The sequence below is a fragment of the Sceloporus occidentalis genome, unplaced genomic scaffold, assembly GCF_023333645.1.
Source record: "Sceloporus occidentalis isolate IW3139 unplaced genomic scaffold, rSceOcc1.0.p SCAF_10, whole genome shotgun sequence".
In the NCBI taxonomy this organism is placed as follows: Eukaryota; Metazoa; Chordata; class Lepidosauria; order Squamata; family Phrynosomatidae; genus Sceloporus; species Sceloporus occidentalis.
In genome coordinates, this window is record NW_028316990.1 from 23702267 (window position 1) to 23727750 (window position 25484).

At 42.9% G+C, this 25484-nt stretch overlaps 1 protein-coding gene across 3 annotated transcripts; it reads right to left on the reverse strand.

Annotated features, from left to right (window-relative positions):
• Window positions 1-359: 359 nt before the first annotated feature.
• Window positions 360-25458, reverse strand: LOC149306211 (chromosome transmission fidelity protein 18 homolog). Of its 3 annotated transcripts, none has more exons than XM_089539532.1 (23): window positions 25351-25458; window positions 24630-24746; window positions 23656-23931; window positions 23007-23145; window positions 22442-22625; window positions 21063-21152; window positions 20632-20684; window positions 19568-19721; window positions 18625-18837; window positions 17670-17767; window positions 17094-17217; window positions 16150-16295; window positions 15676-15769; window positions 15097-15195; window positions 14612-14742; window positions 13934-14102; window positions 13192-13416; window positions 12545-12694; window positions 11209-11339; window positions 3440-3584; window positions 2133-2267; window positions 1341-1398; window positions 360-637 (listed from the first exon to the last, which is right to left on the reverse strand). In XM_089539532.1, exons 2-23 carry the CDS (start codon window positions 24721-24723, stop codon window positions 501-503), a joined length of 3045 nt encoding a protein of 1014 aa, XP_089395658.1. In that variant the 5' UTR covers window positions 24724-24746; window positions 25351-25458; the 3' UTR covers window positions 360-500. The 3 variants fall into 3 exon arrangements, with proteins under 3 accessions (XP_089395658.1, XP_089395657.1, XP_089395659.1); XM_089539531.1 differs by having other exon boundaries at window positions 23656-23934; XM_089539533.1 differs by lacking the exon at window positions 15097-15195 and having other exon boundaries at window positions 23656-23934.
• Between the last annotated feature and the right edge of the window lie 26 nt (window positions 25459-25484).

The following is a 25484-nucleotide window of genomic DNA, read 5'->3' on the forward strand; positions in this document are numbered from 1 at the left end:
CAGTGGGATAAATGATCCACTATTTTGGGTAAGAAAATATTAGTAAGAGAATATTTGAGTAAGAGAACCAAGCAGGGAAAGTTACTTGCAAGAGAGGAAGACAAGAAGCAGGAACATTTATTTACAAGGCCTGTAGTTTCTCTTTCCTATAGATATATAACCCTTTGTCTTTTTTCTTCTCTTTTTTTGGACTTGTAAAGGAACATGCGAGTTTTATAAACCAATTTTCAATCATTTTAAATACTTTTCTTTTTTGTATCTTGTAGGCTACAGTTTTGCAGTAAAACACACACACAGACGCATCTAAGCCATGCAAATGTGACAAGGGTTGATAAATGCAATAAAGAAAGCAGCACTGCGTGTGTCTCAAATGTATTTATTTACAAAATCCCTATTCATCCAAAATATAATATCTTGTCTAAATAGTCTGGTGCAGGATCCAAATGCCTTCTCTTTGGTGTGTTCCCTGTCCACAATTCATTTTAAGATGATATTCAGCCCTAGAATAAATCTTTAATATAAATATTTCTCCGGACGGCGTTGGAAACACCTTCGTTGAATCGGAACCAAATATCACTTTGTCCCACGGCTTTCCCAATCTGTTTTTCTATCGTGTTTTTTTCAGGGACCTGATCAGCTGAGTTTAGGGAAGGAAAATAAAAGTATTTTATTTGGATAGATAAATATAAAGAATGAAGGAACTGTCCCAAGTGCAGGTTGTGAACAAATGAATTGGAAGGTGAGAGATGTCTAAAACAAACATTCACAGAGCAGGTTGTGCACAATGGGATTAAAGAACAACAGAGATTTCTTGCAAACTTTTCAAAATGTGTCTAAATGTCTAAGCTCTCAATTTAAACCCATTTTCAAATAAAAGTCTTTGGAAGGAGAGAGCTGTCTAAAACAATCTGCAGCACTTGCAATTCTGCAAAGGGAGTCCAGTGGTATTTTTGGCTGAGAAGGTTGCAAAAACGCCCAGGAAAAAACACCCAGTGGTCATTCATATTAGGCAAATATACTACTATAACTCCCCTTTAAGTGCCATGGCGGTATCCTATGGAATCTTGGGACTTGTAGTTTGCTGAGCCACTAGAACTCTCTGGTTGGAAATCCTAAATGTCCCCCACAAACTGCAAATCCCAAGATTTCATAGTCTTGATTTTTAATATGGAATTATGATACTATAATTGGGAGGTGTGAAAGAAAGGAATCCCAGCCCGATCGATAAGGTTATTTCTTTTTCTCGGTTTATATCTCAAATGGCAGCAAAGCTAAACTTCATTGTTAAAAACTCCCTCCCTCCCAACTAACAGAAGACTTCTTTTCACCCCAACACTTACCTGCTGAAGCAGATACCTTTTTCTTGATGATTATACGGCCAAAGAAATCGGTTTCCGGCTGTGAAAAGGAACATAAGCCATGAAAGAATGATGTCTTCCCTAACTACCTACCCAGAATTTGAGAATATCTGCCCATCCTGGGTCACTCCTAATGCTAATTCCAACTTGGCTCTCTGACTAATCCATAGCAGACCCATTGGCTGTGGATTTAGGCTCCATTTACACTGCAGAATTAATGTAGTTTGACACCACTTTAATGGCCATGGTTTCATCCTATGGGATGCTGAGATTTGTAGCTTGGTGGCGTACCAGAGCTCTCTGGCTAAATCTCACCAAATGACAAGTCCCAGGATTCCATAGCACTGAGTGAAAGCAGTGTCAAACTGCATTCAATCTGCAGTCCAGACACAGCCTGAGTTCTACAAGATCTTCATCAATGAGCCCTGAGGTTGACAGTGGGTGAAATGTGGCCTTTCAGATGTTGTTGGATTACCACTCCCAGCAGCCCCAACAGGGAGGTATGCTGGGAATTGCAATCCAGCAATGTCTGAATGTAGGGTCGCCACAGGAGCTGAGAGCATGTGATCATCCAGTGGGTTTCCATGGCCAAGCTTGGACTTGAACCCTAATCTCCAGAGTCGTAGTCCATTGCTCAAACCACTACACCACTGCATGAGACAGCATGCAGCCAGGAAAATCACAACATTGTGATCCAGGAAACAATGTTGTGGATTTCAACACCAGGGGTGAGGTGAGGGACACCTTCCCAAACTTGCTGGGTTTATTCATCACCTTTTCATTGAACATGGCTCTCTTCACAATCTGGTCCAGCCGCTGCTCATGGTTTTGGACCCTGGATTTGGGCTGGCTGAGCCCAGGGGTTCCTTTCTGGTCTCCATCTTCTTGGAGTGAATTCATCCTTGGGTCCTGATGGAAGAAAAGAAAGACCCCAGAGAGAGGGAAAGGGAAAGAGAGAGGAATGTATTAATGGAAGGGGTGTGGAGAAGGGAAGCCAGAAAAGGCACACATGTATGTATATTTGGGCAGAGGAATATTTATTTGTGATATTTATTTATTTTTATTTATTTCATTTATATCCCACCTTTCTCCCCGGAGTGACGCAAAGCAGCTCACAGTTAAAACATTTAAAATTGCAACAGAATTCAAATAATTAATATTCAGAAGCTTGCATTTCAAAAAACCAGTTGGTCCAGGAGAAGGAACTGCTGTTTGGGTTCTTGTTCCCTTTGGAGATGGAGTTTTGCAAAACCACAACTCTGTTCCCATTGTCTGCAAGCCACTTTAGAGTTCCAACTTGGAAAAAAAGCAGGGTATAAATATAATAATAATAATAATAATAATAATAATAATGCTCTCATGGAACCCACTGAGCCAAGTGTGGATTCAAGAAGGGACTTGGTCTTCAGCAGAGCAACACTGAGCTCTAGTGGACAACAGCTGTTAATACTTTCTCCTCATCTCTTCCAGAGAAGTTTCCCAACTCAGGGTGACCAAACATCTTCCATTTCCAGGGCATGTCCTATATTCCCACCTTCTCTCCAGGTGGAATTCCAAAATGTCATCCATTCTGAGCATGACTAAAAAGCCCATTGAATAGCGACACGGTTGATCTTCCCATCCAAGAGATGCATCAATCCTGTACTTCCTGGGATAGGATGGAGCCTTCTAAATTCTTTTTTCTTAGGAGTAGCAGCAGACAAGATTCAAACCCAGAGCTTTGAGCATCTTTATTTCTAGGAGGGGTTAGGCAGTGGGTTCCCTTGAGGACACAATGCAACTGGAAAGGGTGTCCCAAGCTTAATTTCAACACAATGGACAAACAAAAGGAATAATTTAAAGATAGATTCAGTCAAGGGTTTGTCGCTAGTAAAGTACATTTCCAGCAATATGATTCTAGGAGTCCTTTCATGAGCAAGTGACAATTAGAAAAGCAAGACCCCCACTGCAATTCTTCATGGCACCTTTGATGGCTTTTAGGGTGACATTACTTAGTTACAAAGACATAACTATGTAGTCCATGCAGAATATTGGCAACTGCAAATAAGTTAACAAAAATAATCGGTGGTCAACCTGCTCACCAAATTGCTGTTCCTTGCTTGCAAGGTGGCTTCTGTTCGCCGCATTTTTTCCAGCTCGATTTCTCTTGCGATGAGTTGCTTGGCCTGGTAGGACAGCGGTTTCCGAATCGGGAGATCCGGGAACCTACACACTTCTTCCATATTTCTAGAATGTTTTTAAGGGGATGAAATCAGGGTAGGAGTTACAGAAAAAGAAAAAATGAACTAAAGATTAACCTAATTCTCATGCAATATGAGAGTATGAATACAATATGGTTTTCTTTCCCAAAATGAATGCAAGTGTGTATGTGTCCATCTGCGCAGTCTTGTCTAAACCAAGCTTGATGTTACAAAATATGGCTGAGCTGGCATTGTGGTTTGAGTGTTAAACTATGACTCTGGGGACCAGGGTTTGAATCCCGGCTTGGCCACGAAACGCATTGGGTGAGCTTGGGCAAGGCACACTCTCTCAGCCTCAGAGGAAGGCAATGGCAAACCTCTTGTGAAGAAATCTTGCCAAGCAACCACCATAATCGGTTTACGTTGGTGTCGCCATAATGGAAATGACTTGAAGACACACAAGAGCAACCGGAAATGCCAAAATAAGATACTAGGCTGAGGAAAGCAAAGCAAAAGGATGCTAATCAGTTCATGATTGATTGAATTAACTTACACAGACCAGGCGCTTTGGCTGAACAGGCAGGTTTATTGATCTTCAATAATTTTGAGTAGACATTTGTAAAGCAACCATTTTAAATACAGCAAACAGAAATAATGAGGACACAACTCCTGGGAGGTCATCCCTTCTGGAGCACACTAAACAACCCAGAAGGAAATCTAGTAACAGATCCCATCATCCTGACCTCAATACTTTGCTCAATACTCACGTGACAGGGCTCTGAATATGAAATACTAATATCAGGTATCTGGAAGCATAAGTGGATCTGATCCATATAATACATTCATTTTATAACTTCACTCTTTATATTCTAAATTTAGGATCCCTACAAGACTTCTGTAGCAATGTTTCCAACTCTGACAGACTTAACAGCTTGCTTTGCAATGGATCAAGGTCAAGAAAATTTCTTTAATGTTTTAAAAATTAATACGAAGAGGGAAAAAAAACCAACCAACAGGCCACTATTATACCGTGTGTTGTTGAAGGATTAAAGCATCCAAAGTTACATATATTTTATGTTTCTAGGCAGAAACCTTTCAGGAAATCTACACAAACAAAGACACACAGAAAGAGTCATATACATAACATCTGAATGATGGATGCCAGTGTGGTGTGGTGCTCTGAATGTTGGATAAGACACTGGGAGATCAGAGTTCGAATCCCCATTCAGCCATGGAAACCCACAGCAAGTCATACTCTCTGCCTCAGAGGCATACAAGGGAAGAAAACACTGTGATAAGGTTGCTGTAAGTCACAAATGACTTGAAGGACTTACAACAACAACAAATAACAAGAACACTGGGTAGCTGCACAATGGCTGGAGAGGAACTGTTTGAACATGAAATTCACACGGAATATTGCATTATTTGAATCCATATAAATGAGTGGAAATGCAGCATGCGCAGTCCAAGATGCAGGTTAATGTAAGAAGATGGGTTTATTGGATGGCAGCCTTAGAATGGCCATCTTGGGCAAAAAAGGTTGTAGGGCCTTGTGCCATATCAGCAGCTATCATGCACAGGATGCAAATAGTTCAGGGGTGCCCAGTGGGTCCAGAATGGTGGGGCAGTGCCTCCGCCTTTAGTTTTAATAGCAATCACAGAATCCACAAGGGTCATCCAGTCCAACACTCGCCATGCAAAAATACACATCTAACACACTCCCAAAAGATGCCATCCAACTTGTGTTTAGAGACACCCCCCCCCCCCGCCTCACCAAAAGAGTTCACCATCCTCTGAGGCAGTCTATTCCAAGTTAAACAGCTCCTACAATAAAGAAATTCTTCCCAATGTTTAAGTGAAACCTCTTTTCCTATCATTTGAATTGTGTCCCAGTCTCTGGGACATATTGATCCATCCTCAATACGACATCCCTTCAGGCATTTCAAGAAAGCTACCTTTTCACCTCTCTTCTCTTTACCAAGAGAAGACCCCTCCAATAACCGAACCACTGGTTGCACTTAGAACAAATATTGTCAATTGAAGTTCAGGTTCCTTGAGCCCAAATCCAGCCCATTAAGTCTTTCCATCAGGATCCTGGCATCTCCCCAAGACTCTACAACACTTAGTTCTCCTTCACTTCTAGGCCATTTTTTCTCATTTCTTTCTTTAATTCTTTCTCCTCCCGTATGATCAGTGCCTTCATGAGTCATGACAAAGGAAAGCAAGAGCCTGCACCAGAGGCGCTGGAAAGGAAAGACTTTGCCAGGTTCTGTTCATCCTGGGAGCAATATTTGCAGATTCCTAAACACGCTTATGGGTACCTTTCTATGCTTCCTCAGTTCAAAATGCGCCCCTGGTTAAGTCTTAGCGGCTGGCCAGGGCTGTGCACTCAGGAGCAAGGATGTTTGTTTGGAAAGGAAGGGTTTTCTAGGCTTTAGACTCGCACTCAGAGCCATCCCCACATTACAGTCTTCAGCCACAGACGGCCCTGTCTACTAAGAAATCTGGCAAACCTATAGCTCAGTTTTGGGATCTTCTATCAGCATTGCAGACAACTGCACTAAAGAATTCTTAAAAACTGAGCCAATGGGTTTCCTGCATGTTGCAAATGACAAAAACAGCTACAGTCTGAAGTGACACATCTAATAAACTTAAGTGTGCTTAACTCTGAATTTCATTTCTTTTAAAGAGGGGAAAGCAGGGTCTAAAGAGTTCCATTTCTAATAAGGAAAAAAAAGAAAGCCAACTGTAGTTATATGGGAAACATTTGCCCTAACCGGCGGAGAGCTGACAGACCCACCCAAAACTTACAGCAAACTTTAGTCATAGCTGCACATTGGCAAGACGAAACTTTTTTTAGCTTCAAGGAATATATGCAAAGCACAACTTGCATTCATCTATATAGAGAAATCCCAAGATAGAGTACAAGAGATCTTGCTTTGTTGTCATATGCCTCCCAGAGAAGAGAGAGTCAAATGCTCCTCCAAAGGCTGGTCTTCAGGTTATGATTGGTTCTCACCACAAAACCAACCCAAGTGTGATTGTATCACAGAATAAACTCACAGGACTGTTCCAACAAAGACGTGACACAGGACTAGTCCCATACGGGATCTTCAGGGAAGTAACCAAATGCTGCACTTCCTGAGACAGTTCATTCAGCCTTTTTGTAGGGGTTAAGCTCTCCAAAACAGAACACAGCGAGGCACACAATACCCTCAGCCCTCCATATCCACAGATTCCTTATCCTTGGATTCTATCATCCAGAGTTTAAAAATATTAAAATATATGTATCAATTCCCAACAGCAAACCTTGATTTTTGCCATTTTATATAAGCGGCTCCACTTTACTGTGCCATTGTCTTTAATGGGGCTTGAGCATCCACGGATTTTGGTATCCATGGGGGGGTCCTGGAACCAAACCCCAGCAGATACCAAGGGCTCACAGTGTTGCCCTGAAATCAGCCAACTGGATGAGGCAACTGGAGATCTTCTTCAGCAATGCATTCAAAATGTGTTCGCTCTTCAAAAATGGTGGTCCATGAGCTCCCTCGGACACCATTTCTCTTTCTGAGTTAAAGGTTTCGTGGCTGCCTTTGTGTCCATCTCTCCCATCTTCTCAAAATCAAATGGCACTTGTTGTGCAACGATGGATGCGTTTCTGGTGAAACTCCAGCAATTTCAAGACAAGGGGGGGCAACACCCGGGAGACCCTCACTGTTTGACGAAACCCATGCTGCTGTATCCAAGTTTGTCGGTCAAATTCCTCAAGACGTCGTCGGCAGAGGATTGATGGAGGCTGGCCGGCAGGTAAATGAAGAGATAGATCAAACCCAAGAGAAGAAGGGCGATCACCAGAGGCACCCCCCAGTCAGTAATGAACAAAGTTTCCTGGCAGCGAGCTTGAAACATAGGAGCAGCAAAAGGTTTAGCATGCTAGCTGCTTACTGGTGAAAGGAAAACGGGAGGCATCCAGAAGGCAGCTGTTTCCCTTCCTCTAATCCGATTACGGCCAATGGTCTTGGTCCAGAAATAAGTCGGCTAAAGGAGTCCAGCCTGGCGGAGAGGTTTCTGATGAGACTCACGGTCAGTGACAGGATGAGACAGAGACCCAAAAGTCTTTCCAAAAAATAAAATGAATTCTCACGACACACAGAGGAGGAAATAAGTCTGTCTTATTGACATGCACCCAGAGAGAATAAGAATCAGAAAGGATGGGGATTTCCAAAATTGTAATATATTCCTGGAAAAAGGCAACTCCACAATATCAGACAGATCTGGCTAGAGGAACCAAACTCAAAGAACTGAGACAGAGAGAGAGAGAGACCAATACACACTCATACACACACATGCGTGCAGCAAGCCATTAAGCCCTTTGAATGAATATAAGGGATTTGGAGCAAAATAACATTTCCGGCAGAATGGGTGAGATTTTGCAGAATTGACAACTGTGTTTCTTCCTTTAAAAAGAAAAGAAGATTGTTCCAGGCTGAGCTCAGGCCACCAAAGCCAGACAAACGCCTGGGTTCAAGGGCATATTTGCATCAACCACAGCGGACAAATGAGAATGCCACCGTCTTTGGGAGGGACAGAGAGCGATCAGGAAAATGAAAATAGGGCAAATCCTAGTATTCATTAGGGAACTGGCTTAAGGTCTGTTACACAATGGCAAATAAAACACTCCACTGGGCTGGAGACCAAGGGTTCAGAATTACCTTAAAGCAACAAGACTTTTGTACCTAAGAAGGTGGTTGTTGTTGTTTCTGACTTATAGCGACCCTAATGTGAACCAATCCTGGGTTTTTCTGGGGCTGAGAGTGTGTGATTTGCCCACATTCACCCAGAGGGTTTCCATGGCTAAGTGGGGAATTGTACCCTGGCCTTCAGAGTCATAGTCCAACACTTAAACCACTACACTGTGAACAGACTCACAGAACCCATTACTGAATAGGAAGTCAACATAAGCAGAGCCAAAATGGGGCAGTGGCTTGGCTAGGATTCTATGGGATGGAGATACAGAACTTAAAAGTGATGCTAACCTGCATAATTTTTACAGTGCAGATGCACCCTAAAAAGACTCCTTTATCTCCATCACCATACTGTCAGGCCAGCTTCATGAATGGGCCTGCAAAAGTTGCTAGTCCCCAAATCATGTTATCATCACTGTTGTTATTTATCCACTGATATCCCATGTTTTCCCCAAATACTTGACTCAAGGTGGTTTACAGAAATTAAAACAAGTACAGGTAACATGCAGGATACAGATGTTTTGCTATGTTCCCTGCACTTCAGTGACTATCAACTGATGTCTGGAAAATAGCTGGCCACACTTCTGCCCAAAGTTGCCTAAAGGCGATTGCCAATATCAGCTACAGCTACATAGTTATACAAGATGAGTCTCTCTTACCTGGAATGCCAAAATATTCCAAAAACCAGAACTTTTTTCATTCAAATGAAAATTTATTCAAATGAATTTTGTGTTTACAGTTGTTTACAGGTACAGTCGGCCCTCCACTTTTGCGGCTTTGACATTCGCAGATTTGATTCTCTCTAGGAATCTCTTACGTTTTGCAGCATGACACTACGGTCAATGGCTGGTGGAAATTGACCACAGGATTGCGCTAGAGAATATAGAGATTTCTAGAGAGGTTCTCTTTCAGGTAAAAAATAATAATGTTTATTTTTTAAACTTGCGTTTTCCCCACTTTCACAGGGATTCTCCACCTGTAACCCCAGCAAAGGTGAAGGGCCCATTGTACACGAAACATAAATTATTTTTTTTTGTTTAGACTTAGGTCCCAACTCCAAGATAACTCATTATCTAACCCCAGAAAATGCAGAGCGTCCACTATTCCAAAATCCAATACACAGTCAGCCCTCCACATTTGCGGCTTTGACTTTTGCGCCGTTGATTAATAGGTTCTCTCCAGGAAACGCTAGATCCTCCAGAGACATTTTGCAGGAAAATGACCATAGAATTGCACTGGAGGACCCTAAGATTCCTAGAGAAGACACTTCTCTAGGTATTTGTAAGTCTTCCAGCATGATTCTATGGTCAAATTCTAGCAGATGTTGACCACAGTGTTCTGCTGGAGGACCTAAAGATTCCTACAGAGATGTTCTCTCTGGTTTAGAAAGTATAGTAGTGTTTTTTCCACTCCCCCCCCCACTATATGTAAAAGGAAGGGCAAAGGATCTTAGGATTCCAACACAGTCCCCCCATAACTACCTCTGAGTTGCATACAAAGAATGAACACCAACACATGTGTGCATTTGCGTGCCAGCATCCTTAGAAAAAGACTAGACATTCAGGGAAAAGTCAAAGAGGATCAAGCCCGATTAAGTGAATGGGGAGGAAGTTATGGGGGCAGGATGACGGGAAAGGGAGAAGTGATGTGTTTAAAGTCGAGGAACTGGAGGGGATATATTTTTTGGCCATCTGCTCAGAGTTGACCAAAAAATAACCACCACCCCCCCCCCCCCCCAAATTCAGCACGTGCTGCATTTCCAGATATTTTGGCCAAGAGATAAGAGAGCTTAGGCTGAAGCCTTGAGAGCCTTGAGTTTCCCTGATGTTATGGTTTATCTCATGTCACATGGGGTGACTAAATGCCAACCGTCCCTAGTGGGGTATTTGATCATTTCTGAAAAGTCAACCTAATAATTAAGAAAAAGTAAAGATAAAAAAAGAGGAAAGACATGAACTCTCAGCATGGGTTCGATCCTTTTTTTTGGTGCTAATTTCAGAGGCATCCAAGGTCAAAAAAGCAGAAGGAGATTAAGTGCTGCATCTCAGCAATTTCTACAAAACCCGCTAATCTCTTAGAATCGGTAATGAGATTTTGGCTTAGAAATACAGCTCCTGCCCATAAAACAGCAGAACATATCTGGCAACTAGCAGCATTATTTGTCACAACTCTACATGAAGGCAGAAAAGGTGAGGAATATAATTCTGAGCACAGAATTCAGCTTTCAGGAACCTTGATAGTCATTACTTTTTAAGAAGTTACTTAGCCCTCATAGCTGATTCCATGAAAAGTACACACACTGAGAGGGAAGAATCATAAGGCCAGCCATGCTATATTTTCCCTTTTGAAATTTTACTCATTCTTGCTGAGTTTTGGTGGCTAGAAAAGATTTGAAGATCTACTGAAAATCAAAGTCTACCAAAAGATCCCAATCGGTCCACTCCTTCCCGTGCCACAAAACTAAACAATAACCACAAAATTCAACTTGAGGACGGAGACATTAAAACCAACTGAGCTCTGATTTGAAAAAATGTCCAACAAAACAAACTGTGGGTTGTTTGCTTTGAACAAGTGGAACATCACACAAGAATACTTGTTTTGGGTATATCTACACTGCACAATTATAACAGTTTGATGGCTCTTTAACTGCCATGGCTCCATCCAATGGAATCCTGGGATTTGTAATATAGTAAGATACTATGCTTATGTATTTTATTTAGTTTGTTTGCATGCTGCCTTTCTCCAAGGACGAGACCCAAGCGGCTTCCACAACAACAAACAGAAGTAGAAGGTTCACCTGTGTTAACAGCAACCTTTTTTCTGAGGGCAGGTATAGCTACCTGGCTGCCACACAGCAGGTGAAATTGCTTTCCAGGACTGTTAAAGGTTTGGCTGACAGGTAGAAGGGAATGAAGTGGTACTCACGGGTCAAGTTTATAGACGTACTGCCCGTCAGGCATCCGCTCCTGGTGGTAGTTCAAGTTGTATGCCAGCATGGTGCTGATAAGCTGTGCCAACTGTTGCTTCTCTTTCTGACTGTACAGCTGGGTGTTCACCTGAAGAACAAACACAATGCAAAGACAACACATATGAATTTTCTCTTTATTAGTCCTTCAAGACCTCAGGGTAACACATCACAGCCACCTGGGAGACCTGGACTTGCCTCTGTGGGCATGAAACCTCTTGGCAAGGTGGCCTTTCTGTATGGTCTCACGATAACAAAATATAATACAGCGCGCCTGAGTCATACAGGGGCGCGAGGAGGAAGGGGTGTTGCGTCCCATAGGGATAAATGGGGCGTGTGCCTGTAGTGCACGCGCGCTGCTGCGTGCACAAGCCCCTTTCATTTAAATGCGGCTCGAGCATATGCATTATTTGTTTTACGCGAGGGAGTCCAGAATGGATCCCCCGCGTAAAGAAAGGGCGCACTGTATAATATAATATAATGGAATAGAATAACTATGAGTGGGCAACTGTCAGAGGCTAACATAAGCATCTGAGGATACCTTTGAAAACCATCCAGCTCTCTGTAAGAAAAGTATCAGCAACTAACCCAGCTAAAGAGTACTGTATGTCAACACCTGAAGAGTTTCAGGTTGTTTTAATAAAGGGGACACAGGGGTGAGAAGGAAAGTATATCTGTGGGCTTATATTTTGAACTCACAAAATCATCCATGGGAAGAGGCATGTAAATAATAATAATAATAATAATAATAATAATAATACCATCTTCCCGCCCTTCCATCGCAGTCTTCCAGGATGCTGCACTCCTGCCAGGGCAGTTTGCATAACTATTCCATTCGTGAACTTCTCATGCAGGAAGGTCGTCCGAGGCAAAGCTCAGACAAAGGGACCAGAATGGGACATGGCCAGCTGTCCAGGGAGGGTGCCATTCCCTCCCAGGGTCAGACAATCCACAAGGGGCAAGCAAAAGCAGATAGACAACTGACATACAAACGAGGGTGCATTTTTGAAGGTTTGCACTCAAAGTCATGGAGGTTTCAGCAACTGTCTGCACTGCACTGAGGAAAAAATACTCACCCTGGGTATCCTGCCCTGCCATTCCCACAATACCTCCATTTTATTCTATGTTCCTTCTCAAAATGGGTGATAGCATGTGGTGCAACGTATACAATTTCCTGCCACCCAATTAGACCTGATGCTGCTCACACAACAAATTCACCCCAGCTGGTCACCCATTGAAATCCCACCCAAGGGAAAAACCTAAGACCTTCATATCCCAACAAGAAAGCTTCCTTACCGGTCTCAGTTTTGGCGAGATGATTTCCAAGAGAAAGCAAAGGGCTTCGAGGACGAGAGACTGGGGCCCAGTGCGGCTGCGTGAATTTGGTGCAATCCCAGATGTCATGGAAGCAACGAGGTTCTGCATCTGGGTCAGTTTTGCCAGGGCCTGGATAAAAAAGAAAAGCAGGCAGAAACCAATGAGCTGTACAGATCTGGAAAATAATCTTATCATCACACTACAGAATGCTAACAGACAATGCAACCTCTGTGAGCAATGTGAGGGGTCAGCTGAGTGAGCAACTCCATGGCTGAAATCCTAGTCCCAGCTAAAGCGGATCCACTGAATTGTTGCAAACTGAGCTAACATCTATGTAAAGCCAACTGATTCAATAGTCAAAACTAATAATGGGATCTAAGCCCACATGACCACAGTTATATGTAAGTCTTCTTACACAACTATAAACTCAATATGGCTGTTGCTCAGTGGCCCAAAAAAGTATAACCAGGTGTGTAAGGGAACTCAGACTGCTGTGTAACATCAACAGGGTTCTAGGCAATGCCTTCAGAAAGCCACTTCAAGCCTCACATGCGGGACCACAAAGGGAGACAACTGATCCTGGACATGGTGCCCCTTCTGATCCATCTTTTCCTCCTAATACCAACCTCTTGTTGGCTGTTGGGATAGACCAGCCTGGGAACATTGGATGCAGCAAAGAGCAGGTGGAAAGAGACTGGGAGGAAAGGCAAATATCGCATGAGTTGGAAGTTCTGGCCATGGAGGACTCCTTGGTTGACCAGATCAGAGAAGCCCAGCCACTCCAAGGCCAGGCAGATGGTGCCCAAGCTGGAGTCCTTCACCTTCATGTTGAGGAAGTTATCATACAAACCCTGCAAAGGAAAGAGCAATCTAGTTTCCATCTGACCTCTTTGGTCCAAATATATCTTCCTACAGCAGCCCTGCTCACAGATGTTCTCAGGGGCTGCCCCACCAGAAGAAGCTTTTGTAAGCTAAGAGGTCTACTAAAGTCCACAAGGAGAGGCTTGCATAGAATGGCCAAAAGGAAACTTGTCCTTGTGGATAGGAGGTGGAAAAGAGGGTGAATATGACCCTAAGATTGATACAATTTAAACCATAGGGGTCATCATATTCATCCTCTTTTTCACCTCTTTCTACCCATGGAGACAAGTCCCCTTTTGGTCTTTCATTTTAATGGATCCTCCTGGCTTTAAAAAACTTTAGCCAGAAATATAACTGATGATGATTTACAGAGTTCAAATCCCCAAAAGAGTCCCTGTCCCCAAGGATCCTACATCGGCCCACCAACTCATTATACCCCAGTAGTTTTTTGTTTGTTTTGTTTAACTCAATACTGAAACAATGACAACATCATCCTAGACTGAGTACCTGGCTGAGTTTTTCATGCTCTCCGGAGGATGTGCTGAGATGCAGGATGTGGTGAAAGCGTTGGGCAACTGCATTCATGACCGTTCTGCCAGATGCCGTCCCAAACAGGTCTTCATTTCCACTAGCAAGGAAGTGGGATGGAAGCGAAGAGTCTGTCCCTATCCTTTGCCTTGGGACAGGAGGAAAAGGAAGTATCTGGATAAGAAGAGGGCATATAATACAGGCCACTGGGCATGGTTAGGACAAGCCCAAGGCAAGACAAAGGGAAAAACCATGATGGGAATTGTTCCAGAAGAAAATGGATATGGTGTGGGTGGGAATGGATTGAGGGATGTAGTTTAAGGGGGAACTCCTTCTAAATCAAATATAAATATTAACTAAGTATATATAGTGCCCCCAGAAAGAGGTTTAGGGTGATTAGCCCCTTCTGAATGCCCCAGGATTCGTAAGGCTAAGAAGTTCTGGAGACTCTTGTGCAATCTCCAGACAGATGACCCTTTGGTACCTTCCGTCGGAAGTATTTTGACACAGAGGCTCTTGGAGGATTTGCTTTGATTAAAGGATGCCCCAAAATGTCACTTGGTCAGAGTCCGCAGGCGATTAATTTCCCTCCGCTTGGAAAGGATTTACTCAGCTAGATTAAAAAACAATGACACACAACCCTCTTTTTCCTCTCACCTCTGCATCCTTGGGAGCTGGAAGATCTCCTGCCAGATGGAAAAAAGCCCTTTGTTCTGGTCTTTTAAGCCAACCTTGGCAGTCTGCACAGTCCTCACAGTCAGCTCTTTCTTGCCTCGGCTGTATAGGAACTTGGAACAAAAGCACAGATAGATTTGAACCCGTGGGAAGGAACAGAAGGTGGTGGGATTCAGAAAGTTACCCCTTATTCCAGGACTGGGGATAGACATCCAAATTCCGTAGCAGGCACAGGGTGCAGAATATTATTTAAATATCCTCTCTTGTGCATAAAATAAATGTCAAAAATGGAGTGCATTTTGGGGCATTAAAAAAAATCCTGCAAAGGGATCAGGAGTGCAATCCTCCAATGTCTCTTAGGGATTTAAGGTGATCTCAAGTCCCCCATAAATGACCACTCCAACATATAGGGTCTCTCTGTGTGTGTTATTTTGTGGGGATCAGTAAAAGTCCCCTTTGTGACATACCTGCAAGGTATTAATGCAAGAACGAATGTCATTCTCTGTCTTTTCACACAGCGCCATCAGCGCCCCCGTGTCAGCTTTCATGCCTTGCCGGATGGTAATCTGCAACCCCCAAAATCTGAAAATTAGTGGCTGTTGCACTGATAGGTTGCAAGTGTGTTAGCAAAAGTTACTAGCCAAGATGCCTCATCACAGAAAGGAGAAAGAAAGAAAAATATCTTCCTAACTGTTCAAGTGAAAGGCGCACAAGATCAGCAGTATTTATACTTGGTGAAATCACCAACTGTGAATGGGCTAAGTCTGAGGTGCCCAAACCTTTCACCTTTGGGAACCTATCTGCACATGGACATCACAACCCTCACACCCGACACAGAATATGTTTAAACATATTTTGTTTATTTAGTGTGTATATTTACATTTGCAAATTCATGTATATTCATATTTTGCTTTTTTAGTGACCTTCCTTCAAGTCCTGTCTCAAGCATCTGGAAGGCTATATGATCCCCACCTCTGGATCTACCTGCTCAAAAGATGGTCGGGCACAGCAGGGGAAAAAGTAACTTTTGGGGCATCTGAGCCTACCTCATGCAGCCTCTGGACAAGTCTTGACTGTGATGTTGTGGGAAAGTTGAGAAGAAAAGCCTGTTGCCTCAGAAGCCTCAGAGAAGGGACGTACCTGGAAAAGAAAAGGTTGAAATATATGTAACAAGGCAACATAGAAGCCCTTCCCTGAAGTGAACAAGAAAAAGTGGTCTGGAAGACAGAAATAATGCAGTTTGACACTACTTTAAGTGCTGAAGCTCCATCCTATGGAATCCTGGGATCTGTAGTTTTGCAAGGCGTTTAGCCTTCCCTGCCAAATAATGTCTCACCAAACAACAAATCCAAGGATATTTTTTTTTAGCATGGAGCCTTGGCACTTGAAATGGTGTCAAACCATATTATTTCCGCAGTGTAGATGCACCCAATGCCAGGCCTCAGATTCATCAGGCATTGTAGTCTCACAAATGCTAAGGCAAGTATCACATTATTTTCTATGGAAGTGAATGTTCTTACTGGTCATTGCAAATGCAGATGATCGGCCGTAGGAGGAGGCCACCCTCCTTCCTCTTCTTTGACCCACTCGCCCTGCCAGTGCTGGGTTCCAATTCCGCCTCCCCGGCCTTACGGTTGATGATGCCCAGCAGCACATTGATTGATGCCTGAAGAGCAGAACAGGGCAGTCAGTACAACAGATAGCAAGGGATGCAACACAAAAACCTCTGAGAAGAAAACTAAGAAGAGACCTACAGGTTGAGTCTCCCTTATTATCCAAAATGCTCAGGACCAGCCTTTTGAATTTCAGAGTATTTCGGATTTTGGAAAATGTGCAAATACATAATGAGATACCTTGGAAATGGGACTCAACTGTTTACATGAAATTCATTTATGTTTCATAGATATTTTATGCATATAGCCTTGTGTGTGTTTATCCACATAGCATTATATAACTTTATATACAATATTTTTCATAATTTTGGGCATGAAATGAAGTTTGCGTACACTAAATGTGCATGTATGCGTGCGTGCACACACACAGAAATAGTTTGAGGTCAAAAACAGAAGACTCATACTGCTGGAGACACAGATCTCTAGTTTTAGTAAATCCCCTCCATAAAAGGAAAATAATTTTTGTATAGTAGAAAGAGTACTGAAAAGCACATATATACAAGCAGAAAATAGAGAGGAGACAAGCTCCACATGCTATTAGATGGCCAACTGTTTATTCTTTTAAAAAGCCCTACAGTTTTCTTATTATATGGAAGCAGGACTTTTTCAGACGCAATAACAAAAACCACTGGAGTTATCAACAAAACGTTTCAAAACGGCTGGACCATAACATATTTTAAAATTAGACACCGTCTTCTAGTCATTTTGAGGGTCTGGTGCAGCCCAAGCAGAGATATAAGGCCAGTAAAATGGCTGCTGGACCACGTAAAAAAGCGGAGAGAGTCCCTTACTGTTGGGGCGCCGTCGATCTCGTCGATGATCAGGCAGTTGGGCTTCTCATTGGCTCCCAGGACGGACTTCATTTGGGTGGCGGCCTCGATCCGCGTTTTGAAGACTTCCGGGCTGCGGTCATCGCTGAAAGAAAAATCCAGGGCTAAGAAGAGGGAGAGTGGGGAAGCTTTCTGGAGCATTGCATTGCGTTTACATCTACACTGTCAAAATGATGCTGTCGTTCCATTCTATGGGATCCTGGGATTTGTTGTTTGGTCTTTAGCTTTCTCTGCCGAAGAGCATTGGACTATGGCTCTGGAGACCAAGGTTCAAATCCCTGCTTGGCCATGGAAAGTCCCATTCTCTCAGCCTCAGAGGAAAGCCTCCGAAGAAATCTTGCCAAAGAAAACGCCATGATAGGGTTGCTTTAAGTCAGAAGTGATTTGAAGGCACACAAAACACCCTCCTGACAGATCACTTAGTGTGTCACATTTACTATATTTCACACACATAACCACAGTTTACCTTAATTTCTCAAATAGAGCGAACAACCTTTCTCCCCCTAAAAGTCCAGCCCTAGGAAAGGAGCAGCTCACCTGGCGTTCATCTCCACAGCATTATAGCCGGCATGCTTCACGATAACATGGGCCAAGGTGGTCTTTCCCAGGCCAGGTGGGCCACACAGAAGGGCAACCTGCAGGCCAGAGAAAGAGGAGAGGGCTGACCAGATAGCCAAAATCCAGGGCACTTCAGAGGCTGCAAAAAGAGGAATGGGGACCACACTTTTCCTACCCCAGTGAAGAAATAAATCCCACAAACTTGAGTATCAGTTTACAGTTGGCCCTCTACATATGCGGCTTTGACTTTTACGGATCTGATTATTTGTGGGGTTTTATTTTATTTTCATTAACGTTTACTGATTAAAAAGACATACAGCATAAAAGACACAACATAAACAAATACATATAAACCCGTATCTATAAACGAGATACATACATTAATATCTAAAAACAAGACACATGTCAAAGTCAGTAACAAAAGCAATAAAACTACACAATCAAATCTCCCGAACATCTTATATTAATACATACCAATCCTTTACCTATCTGTTTTCTATTCTGTCCATTCAACCTTTCACCTTCTCCAATCTCACACCATTACCTTTCCTTACGAACTTTAAAAATATTTTTTTCTTCTCTTGAACCTCATCATTAAACTTTACCTCCTTTACTCATAAACTTTTGATTTGCGGTTTTGATTAATACGTTCTCTCTGGGAATCTCTAGGTCCTCCAGTGCAACTCTGCCAGAAGTTGACCATAGAGCTGTGCAGGAGAACCTAGAAATTCCTAGAGAAAACACTTCTCTAGGCGTTTGTAGGTCCTCCAGCATGATTCTATGACCAGCTTCTGGCAGATGTTGTATTGTTCTTGTAGACTGTAAGTCGCTTGGAGTCCCAGTTTTGGAGGAAAAGCAGAATTACAATAATAATACATTGTGGATAGTAAAAATGTATAACAGCCTTGGTCGTTCTGACCGTCTCTCCCCTCACCTTGTGTTTGGGCCGGTTGTGTTGGTCCAGCTCAGCATCCAGAGCATCCTCCGTCACTTGGGCCTTGGTCTTCCATTTGCTCGGTTGATCTTTGAATTGCCGGAAGGCTGAGTGGCCATCGGCGCTCAGGTTGGCCTTCTTCAGGGGCTTCTCCCTCCCAAAGACAACCACGTCCCACAACTTCAGCCACTTCAAGAGGCAGCGATTCGTGTACTGAAAGTGGAGCGGACATTGATCAGGAGGTTTTTAAAAACACCCACCCATCTGCACAACATCAGATACGGGGATAGAAACCGCTCTATAAAAAGACAAGGGGGATTGCAAGATTTAGACTGGGTTAATAGAACCCTCTTGTTTTTTTTAAGAAGTGCACGCAGGTGTCGAAAACAATGTGGATCATTTCCGAAGGCTGCTGCCACACTGCGTAATTCATGTAGTTTGACACTGGGTTAACTGTCATGGCTCCATCTTATGGAAATGTTTATGAAGCACTTAAAATGACTGTTTGAAGACTAAGGGTGCATCAACACTGTAGAAATAATTTTGTTTGGCACCACTTTTACTGCCATGGCTTCATTCTTCAGAATCCTGGGATCTGTGGTTTTACAAGGTCTTTAGCCTTCTCTGCCAAAGAGTGCTGGTCCCTCAGAAAACTACAAATCCTAGGATTCGATAAAATGGGGCTTCACCAAATTATTATCATTCATATAGTGCCATCAATGTACACTTAAGCTATGGCCATCCGATAAAACCTCATTTTCCTCCATCCCTGCTTTTGAAGTGTCAGAGGTCATGCCAACAAGCTTGAGCTTTTCTTGACCGTCATAAGGACCAGAAACCTTCACTAGAGTTCCCTATAAATGTCTTGTCTTCAATAGCAATGGCTGCTTGTTGTATGACAGGCAGAAAGATGCATCCATCAGCTCCCAGGAGAGATTCTCACATCATCGCTGAGCAATTCCAGGTAGTGCCTGGGAGTGAACCGGTCAACCCAAAGGGAATGCTGAGTTGACCCATCCTCTTCCGATTCACCATTTAGTTCTTCTTCCTCCTTGGAAGCTACAGTCTCCATTGAGGGATCTTCATCATCAAGGCAGCTGCAAGAAGCAAGGTTGAAGAGCTGAGTGTGAATCCTGCCTATTATATTCAGTGGAGAAGCAAACTTTGGTGGAACCAGCACCAGTGGGGCTATGAACCCACTCCAGGCTTTAGCTGAGACTCAAAACTAAGGTGATGAATTTTTTAAAAAATTAAAAATACTTTTATTAAGAAACAATTCTAAAAGCATAACACTACATTTGTGGCTTGTTGCTGTGTGCCTTCAAGTTTTTTCTGACTTACGGCAACGCTAAGGGGAACCTATCAAGGGGTTTTCTTGGCAAGATTTGTTCCAAGGGGAATTTGCCATTGACTTTCCCTGAGGCTGACAGAGCAGAACACAAAAGCCGTTTTATGTTTCGTATACACATAGCCTGAAGGTAATTTTATACACAATATTTTAAAAATAATTTTGTGCATGAAACGAAGTTTGGGTACACTGAACCATCAGGAAGCAAAAGTGTCACTATCTCAGCCACTGAGATGATTTTGGAGTATTTCGGATTTTGGAATCCCAGATAAGGGAGACTCAGGCCTGTTACAGACTGCCAAAATAAAGCTGCTTCGGGTCTCTTTGGAGGTATGCTGTTTAAATGCTGCATGCATCCTAAGAATCCGGAAGCTGCACCAAAGCTGCACTCCAGTGCTTAGGAATGGAGTGTGGCTTTGGCGTGACCTCCGGACTCTTAGGACCCATGCATCATTTAAATTGCATACCTCCAAAGAGACTCGAAGCAGCTTTATTTTCGCAGTCTGTAACAGGCCTCAGTTAAGTATTTAACAAGCTAAGGGGATGAATCTTGTGCCCCAATTTGATCCAGCAGACAGCTCTGAACCTCCTATAGGTTTGATCATATAGGAGTCTTGCCCCAAATCCTAAAAATCCCTCGGAAGACTTGCTGGACCCACCTGTTCAGAATCTCTGTCAGCAGCTTTGTAGATTTGAGCATCTGCTTCCGGCGCTGAAAATAAAATAAAAAGTTAAATCCAAGAGCGATATGGATTCACAAGACATGGTGGCATTTGAGGAGAGAAGGAGACTTAGGCCGGAGGAGAGATGATCGATACCATGGCCATCTTCAAGTGTCACTCCATGTAGAAGAGGAGTGGCTGAATTTTCAGCTGCCCCACCGCAGGACCCAAACCACTGGATTCAAAGGACGAGGAAAGGAGATTCAGTATTTCAACTCTATTTTAACTTTTGTATGATCTGCGTATGTTTTCATGTTCACAAGTGGTCTTGAATCCCAAGGCTGGAAAGAATGCAGGATAAATAATAGTAACAACAACAACACAGGCAAGGCATAATGCAAGGATAGGGTGGGGTGAGAAGACAATACCTCTTCAGCAACTTGTTCCTTTAGATAGGAGAAGGGAACTCCCAGGAGATGAAGGGGTCTTCTTTCATTTTGTCTAATGGACCTGGAAAGCTGGAGAGAAACCAGATGGGTCTTCATATAAATCAGGGGTGGGCAACTATGGAAAGCTAGGGGCCTGAATTAGGCTCCCCTACAGATCTTGGAGGACTGCACCCCCTCATTGCAACCACTTTATTATTATTATTATTATTATTATTATTATTATTATTATTATAGTTTATTCCTATAGCGCTGTAAATGTACACAGCACTTTACATACAAATAATCAAATCAATAAAAATATAAAACCTGCCAATGGCATACAATCCACAAAATATATACAAATAGATAATAATATAAAATAGAATTAGTTTTAAAACGCAGGCAACAATTAGCATCAACATCCACTATCTAATCAAATATTAGATAAATATTCACACAATGTCTGGGAACGCTTCCCTGAACAGGGGGGTCTTCAACTCAGATTTAAAACCACTTTCATGAAAAAAAAATTTTTTTGCCCCAAGATGTCTCCAAACATTCACTAGTTCACTTTCTGTTCCAAATCAAGGCTTTTCCAGGGGCTACATTAGCACAGTTCACTCCCCCTCCCCAAAAAACATGGTGGAAATGTTTTCCCTTCCACTAGAAGTTTTCGAAAACTTTTTAATTTGAAACTCTTGGGTGGGGGGTCCCCAAACATGGTGGGCATCCTTATCATACTTCTTATAGGTCAGTTTTGATGGGTTAGGGATCAGGGCACTGTCCCAAAGTGGAACTAGTTGCAAAGTAGAACCCATTATTATTATTATTATTATTATTATTATTATTATTATTTTGGCTTGCAGATGCAAGACTGAACATTAAATGGCACTGAGTAGACTGAGAGAGACAGAAAAACAACATCAGTGGTTGAAAAAGTAAACAGGGATCGAAAGGGTGGTACATGGCTATAATTTAGATCTGTCGAAACAGTGGAACGTCAAAAACTGAGTTGTCAAAGGGGTGGTTTGACTTCTCTTGCCCCCATCACTGCTTCTGAATCCACCCCCAAATTCCCCAGAATTGCAGGAATTTGGCTGTATTTCAGCTGTTTCCTAGAATCAGAAGTAATGCTAAATCATTTCTAGGTGTATCAAAAAGGGGAGGATGCCTGTAGTTTTGTTTTTTAACCCCAGGGATGGAATGCATGCAACCTGTGAGTTGCATTTTTCTCCTTCGTTACACAAACACATCCAGGTCTTCGTTCCGGTCTTAGTAGAAAATAATAAAATGCTTTTCCCTCCCTAGGAGGTTCAGCAAAAGAGGGAGGACATCGCAAGCTCTTCAAAGAGCTCAGCCTCTTGTTCCAAGCGTCGTACCTCTGTCCCCATACTGTCCTCTTTCACAACCATAAAGACTCGGGTGCCGTTGGTCGAAGTCACGTTGATATAGTCTTCCAGAATGGGCGGGCGCCTCAAAACTTTCTTGGAGTCCCCTTCTTCTGGGGGTGTAATGCGCAAGGGGAACAGTCCCATGACATCTGGGATCTCGGAGCTTGGAGTCCTGCACAACACAACCCAAGAAAGGAGTATAGCTTTCAGTCAAATTAGATAATTTAGTCAAATTAAATATATTAGATAATTGGTAAAGCTTTGACAAGGCACCAACCCAGCCAGAAGCCACCCAATACCTTTTGCAGAATACCTTGGAACAGGGGAGAGAAAAGAACTCCCTTTTATTGTTCTCTCTGGGGTCTTTCCTTCTTTAGTATTTCCAGTACAAGTGAGTCAGATCTCATGGACAGGTATCTACTCTTTCCAAGGGTTTTAATAAAATTTATAATCCTCAAGGTTCCCGTCATGGCAAACTCATTTTGAAGCTTGCACAATATATTGTTTTAGCCCAACAACATCTATCTCCCTCTGGTTTTCCCAGATGGCTCACCTTGCATCCCGTGGGTCTCTGGGAGAAAGAGGTGGAGAGAGCGCACCCTCCAGCGCATCCTTAAACCCCTTTCCGTCCTCTAGTCCGAAGTCCAGCTTCTTCATAGCTTCAAGTCGCCTCCGCCGCTTTGGCTTTGGAGCTTTGGGAAGAAGAAGACAGCTTTGACAATGGTGCAACCAGCTGAGCTTCAATGACCAAAGTAGGCAGACTGAACACTCAAGAATAAACCACTTTATCCTTTTAGCCACTGTGTTACTGCACCCTTTCTTGTTGTAAATCATTCTCAGTTAATAGTAATAACGAAAATAAAATATATATAGGTATAACAAGAACATACAGGTTGAACCTCTTTTGTCCGAAATGCTTGGGACCAGAAGTGTTTTTAAAGAATATGTTTATTTTCACACACACACAATCAGACATTTTGAGAGATGGAAGCGAAGTCTAAACAAAAAATTCATTTATGCTTCATAGACACCTTATGGGCATAGCCTGACGGTCATTTTTATACAATATTATGAACAACTTTTGCCTTTTAGTGCCCAGTTTTGTAATTGGGCAAACTAACATCCACTTCAAGCCAGCCACTGCCACATGTAAGAAAAATAAAATCAACTCACAATACATTATATACAAGCCACAAACTTACTCTGGCCGATGTCAGGCTCCTCGATAAGCGGCTCTGGGAGACCATTTGCTGCTTTTGCAAATGCCGGGAGGCATCCTGGGTTTTCTTGATTTGCCTTGGCATCGTCGAGGGTCTCCTCTGAGGAAATTTGGTCTTGAGGTGCTTTTTCTGGGCACGGCTGGCAACTTACAACAACGGGCTCCTTAGCCAAATCCCCAGCACACAGGGCTTCTTCGAAAGTCCGCTTTCGGCTCCGGAACTCGGAGACTTTGCGGGATGGAGCTTGAGATGCTTCCTCTGCTGGAAAATAAGAAATTGGGTCAAAATTTAAGAGCGTAAATGTCTAGGCAAATGCAAAAATATCATGCGTACTAATGGTATGATGAAAGGAAGTGACCCTGGGGCTGCATACGCACTGCAGAGTTAATGCAGCCTGACACCGCTTTAACTGCAACGGCTCAATGCTATGGGGTTTTGGGACTGGAAGTTTTGCGAGACCTTCTCCATGCCCTTGCCTAAGAAACCCCCCTGAAATTCATGGGTTGATATGAAGTCACTTGTGAGCCTCAATACCCCAAAGGCACCTGATCGTGTCTGATCCTGGAAGCTAGGCAGGGTCAGACCTGTTTAGTCCTTGGATGGGAGACCAACAATGAATATTCAGGTGCTATAGTGTTTCAAAGGAAGAAGCTGGCAAAATCATTTCTGAGTCTCCCTTGCTTAAGAAAACTCTCTGAAATTCATGGGTTCTCCATACCTTGACAGGTGACTTGTAAGCACAGACACACACACACAATACATATATAGAGTGTTTGTGTGTGTATGTGTATATATATATATATATGGATCTTTGAAAGCCCTTCTCTTCCCACTCCTTTTCTATCTGGACATGCTGGATGCAAATAAAGCCAGATGGAACCTCTCCTGTCAAAATGCAAGAGGTCCCCATTTGCAAAGGTTCTTTCTTCCAGGTCCAGCCTTGGAGTCCTCCTCACCTTCCAGCTCAGCCAGGACTTCCAGCTCATCTGCAAACTGCTCCTCAAATTCATCTTCAATGCCATACAGTTCTGCCTCATAATCTTCTTCCATATAAAAGCCAACTTCTGCACTCTCTTTTGCAATGGGAAAGAGAAAGAGAGAAATTGGAAAACCAGCAACAGAGAAAGAAGGGAGTCATGCAACTCTGCAGCCCTTTGGGCTTTATTCTTTGTTGTTTGCTTGCATCAAACCTTTGCAAGTTGCAGTGGGCTGCTACTGTACCCTCAGGAGCAGCACTAAAAAGTAATGGATAACAACAACAACAACAACAACAACAACAACAAATCCCGAATGAACCCAAAATGCACCAAAAACAATGCACTCAAAATAATGCAGGAAAAAGATGCACCAAAAGCAATGGACAAATATACCCAAATGGTAAAGTCCCCCCCCCAATACAAAAGTTTTTACCCCCAAATGCACAAAAAGTTACATCAAACACAAGGCACAAAAAATGCACCCAAAAAGTAATGCACGCCCCCGAAATGCACAAAATGCAACCATAAAGTAAACCCCCCTCCAAAAAATGCACAAAAGTCGCACCAAAAATACCCCCAATACACAAAATGCACCCAAAAAGTGCAATGTAGCCCCCTCCAAAATGCATAAAGCTTGCACCCAAAACAATGCACCAAAAACTGCACCCCCCCAAAATAATGGACTTGAGGAAGCCTTTACCTGCTGAATATGTCTTTATTTTTGCAAACCAGCGCGCGCTTTGCAAAAGGAGGAGGAGGTGCTGGGCTTTGCATTTCCGGGTGAACGGTTTATGCCCCGCCCTAAATGCCCGGGACGAAGGCTCTGATTGGCTG

What these genes read in the sequence shown, in the direction of transcription:
- LOC149306211 (XM_089539531.1), bottom strand. Translation starts at nt 24,723, where the DNA reads ATGGAAGAAGATTATGAGGCAGAACTGTATGGCATTGAAGATGAATTT. An exon ending in ATCCCAACAGCCAACAAGAG is followed by an intron (nt 12,695 to 13,191) that starts GTTGGTATTAGG and finishes TTTTTTATCCAG; the next exon opens with GCCCTGGCAAAACTGACCCA. An exon ending in TACGTCTATAAACTTGACCC is followed by an intron (nt 3,585 to 11,208) that starts GTGAGTACCACT and finishes AAAACATTCTAG; the next exon opens with AAATATGGAAGAAGTGTGTA.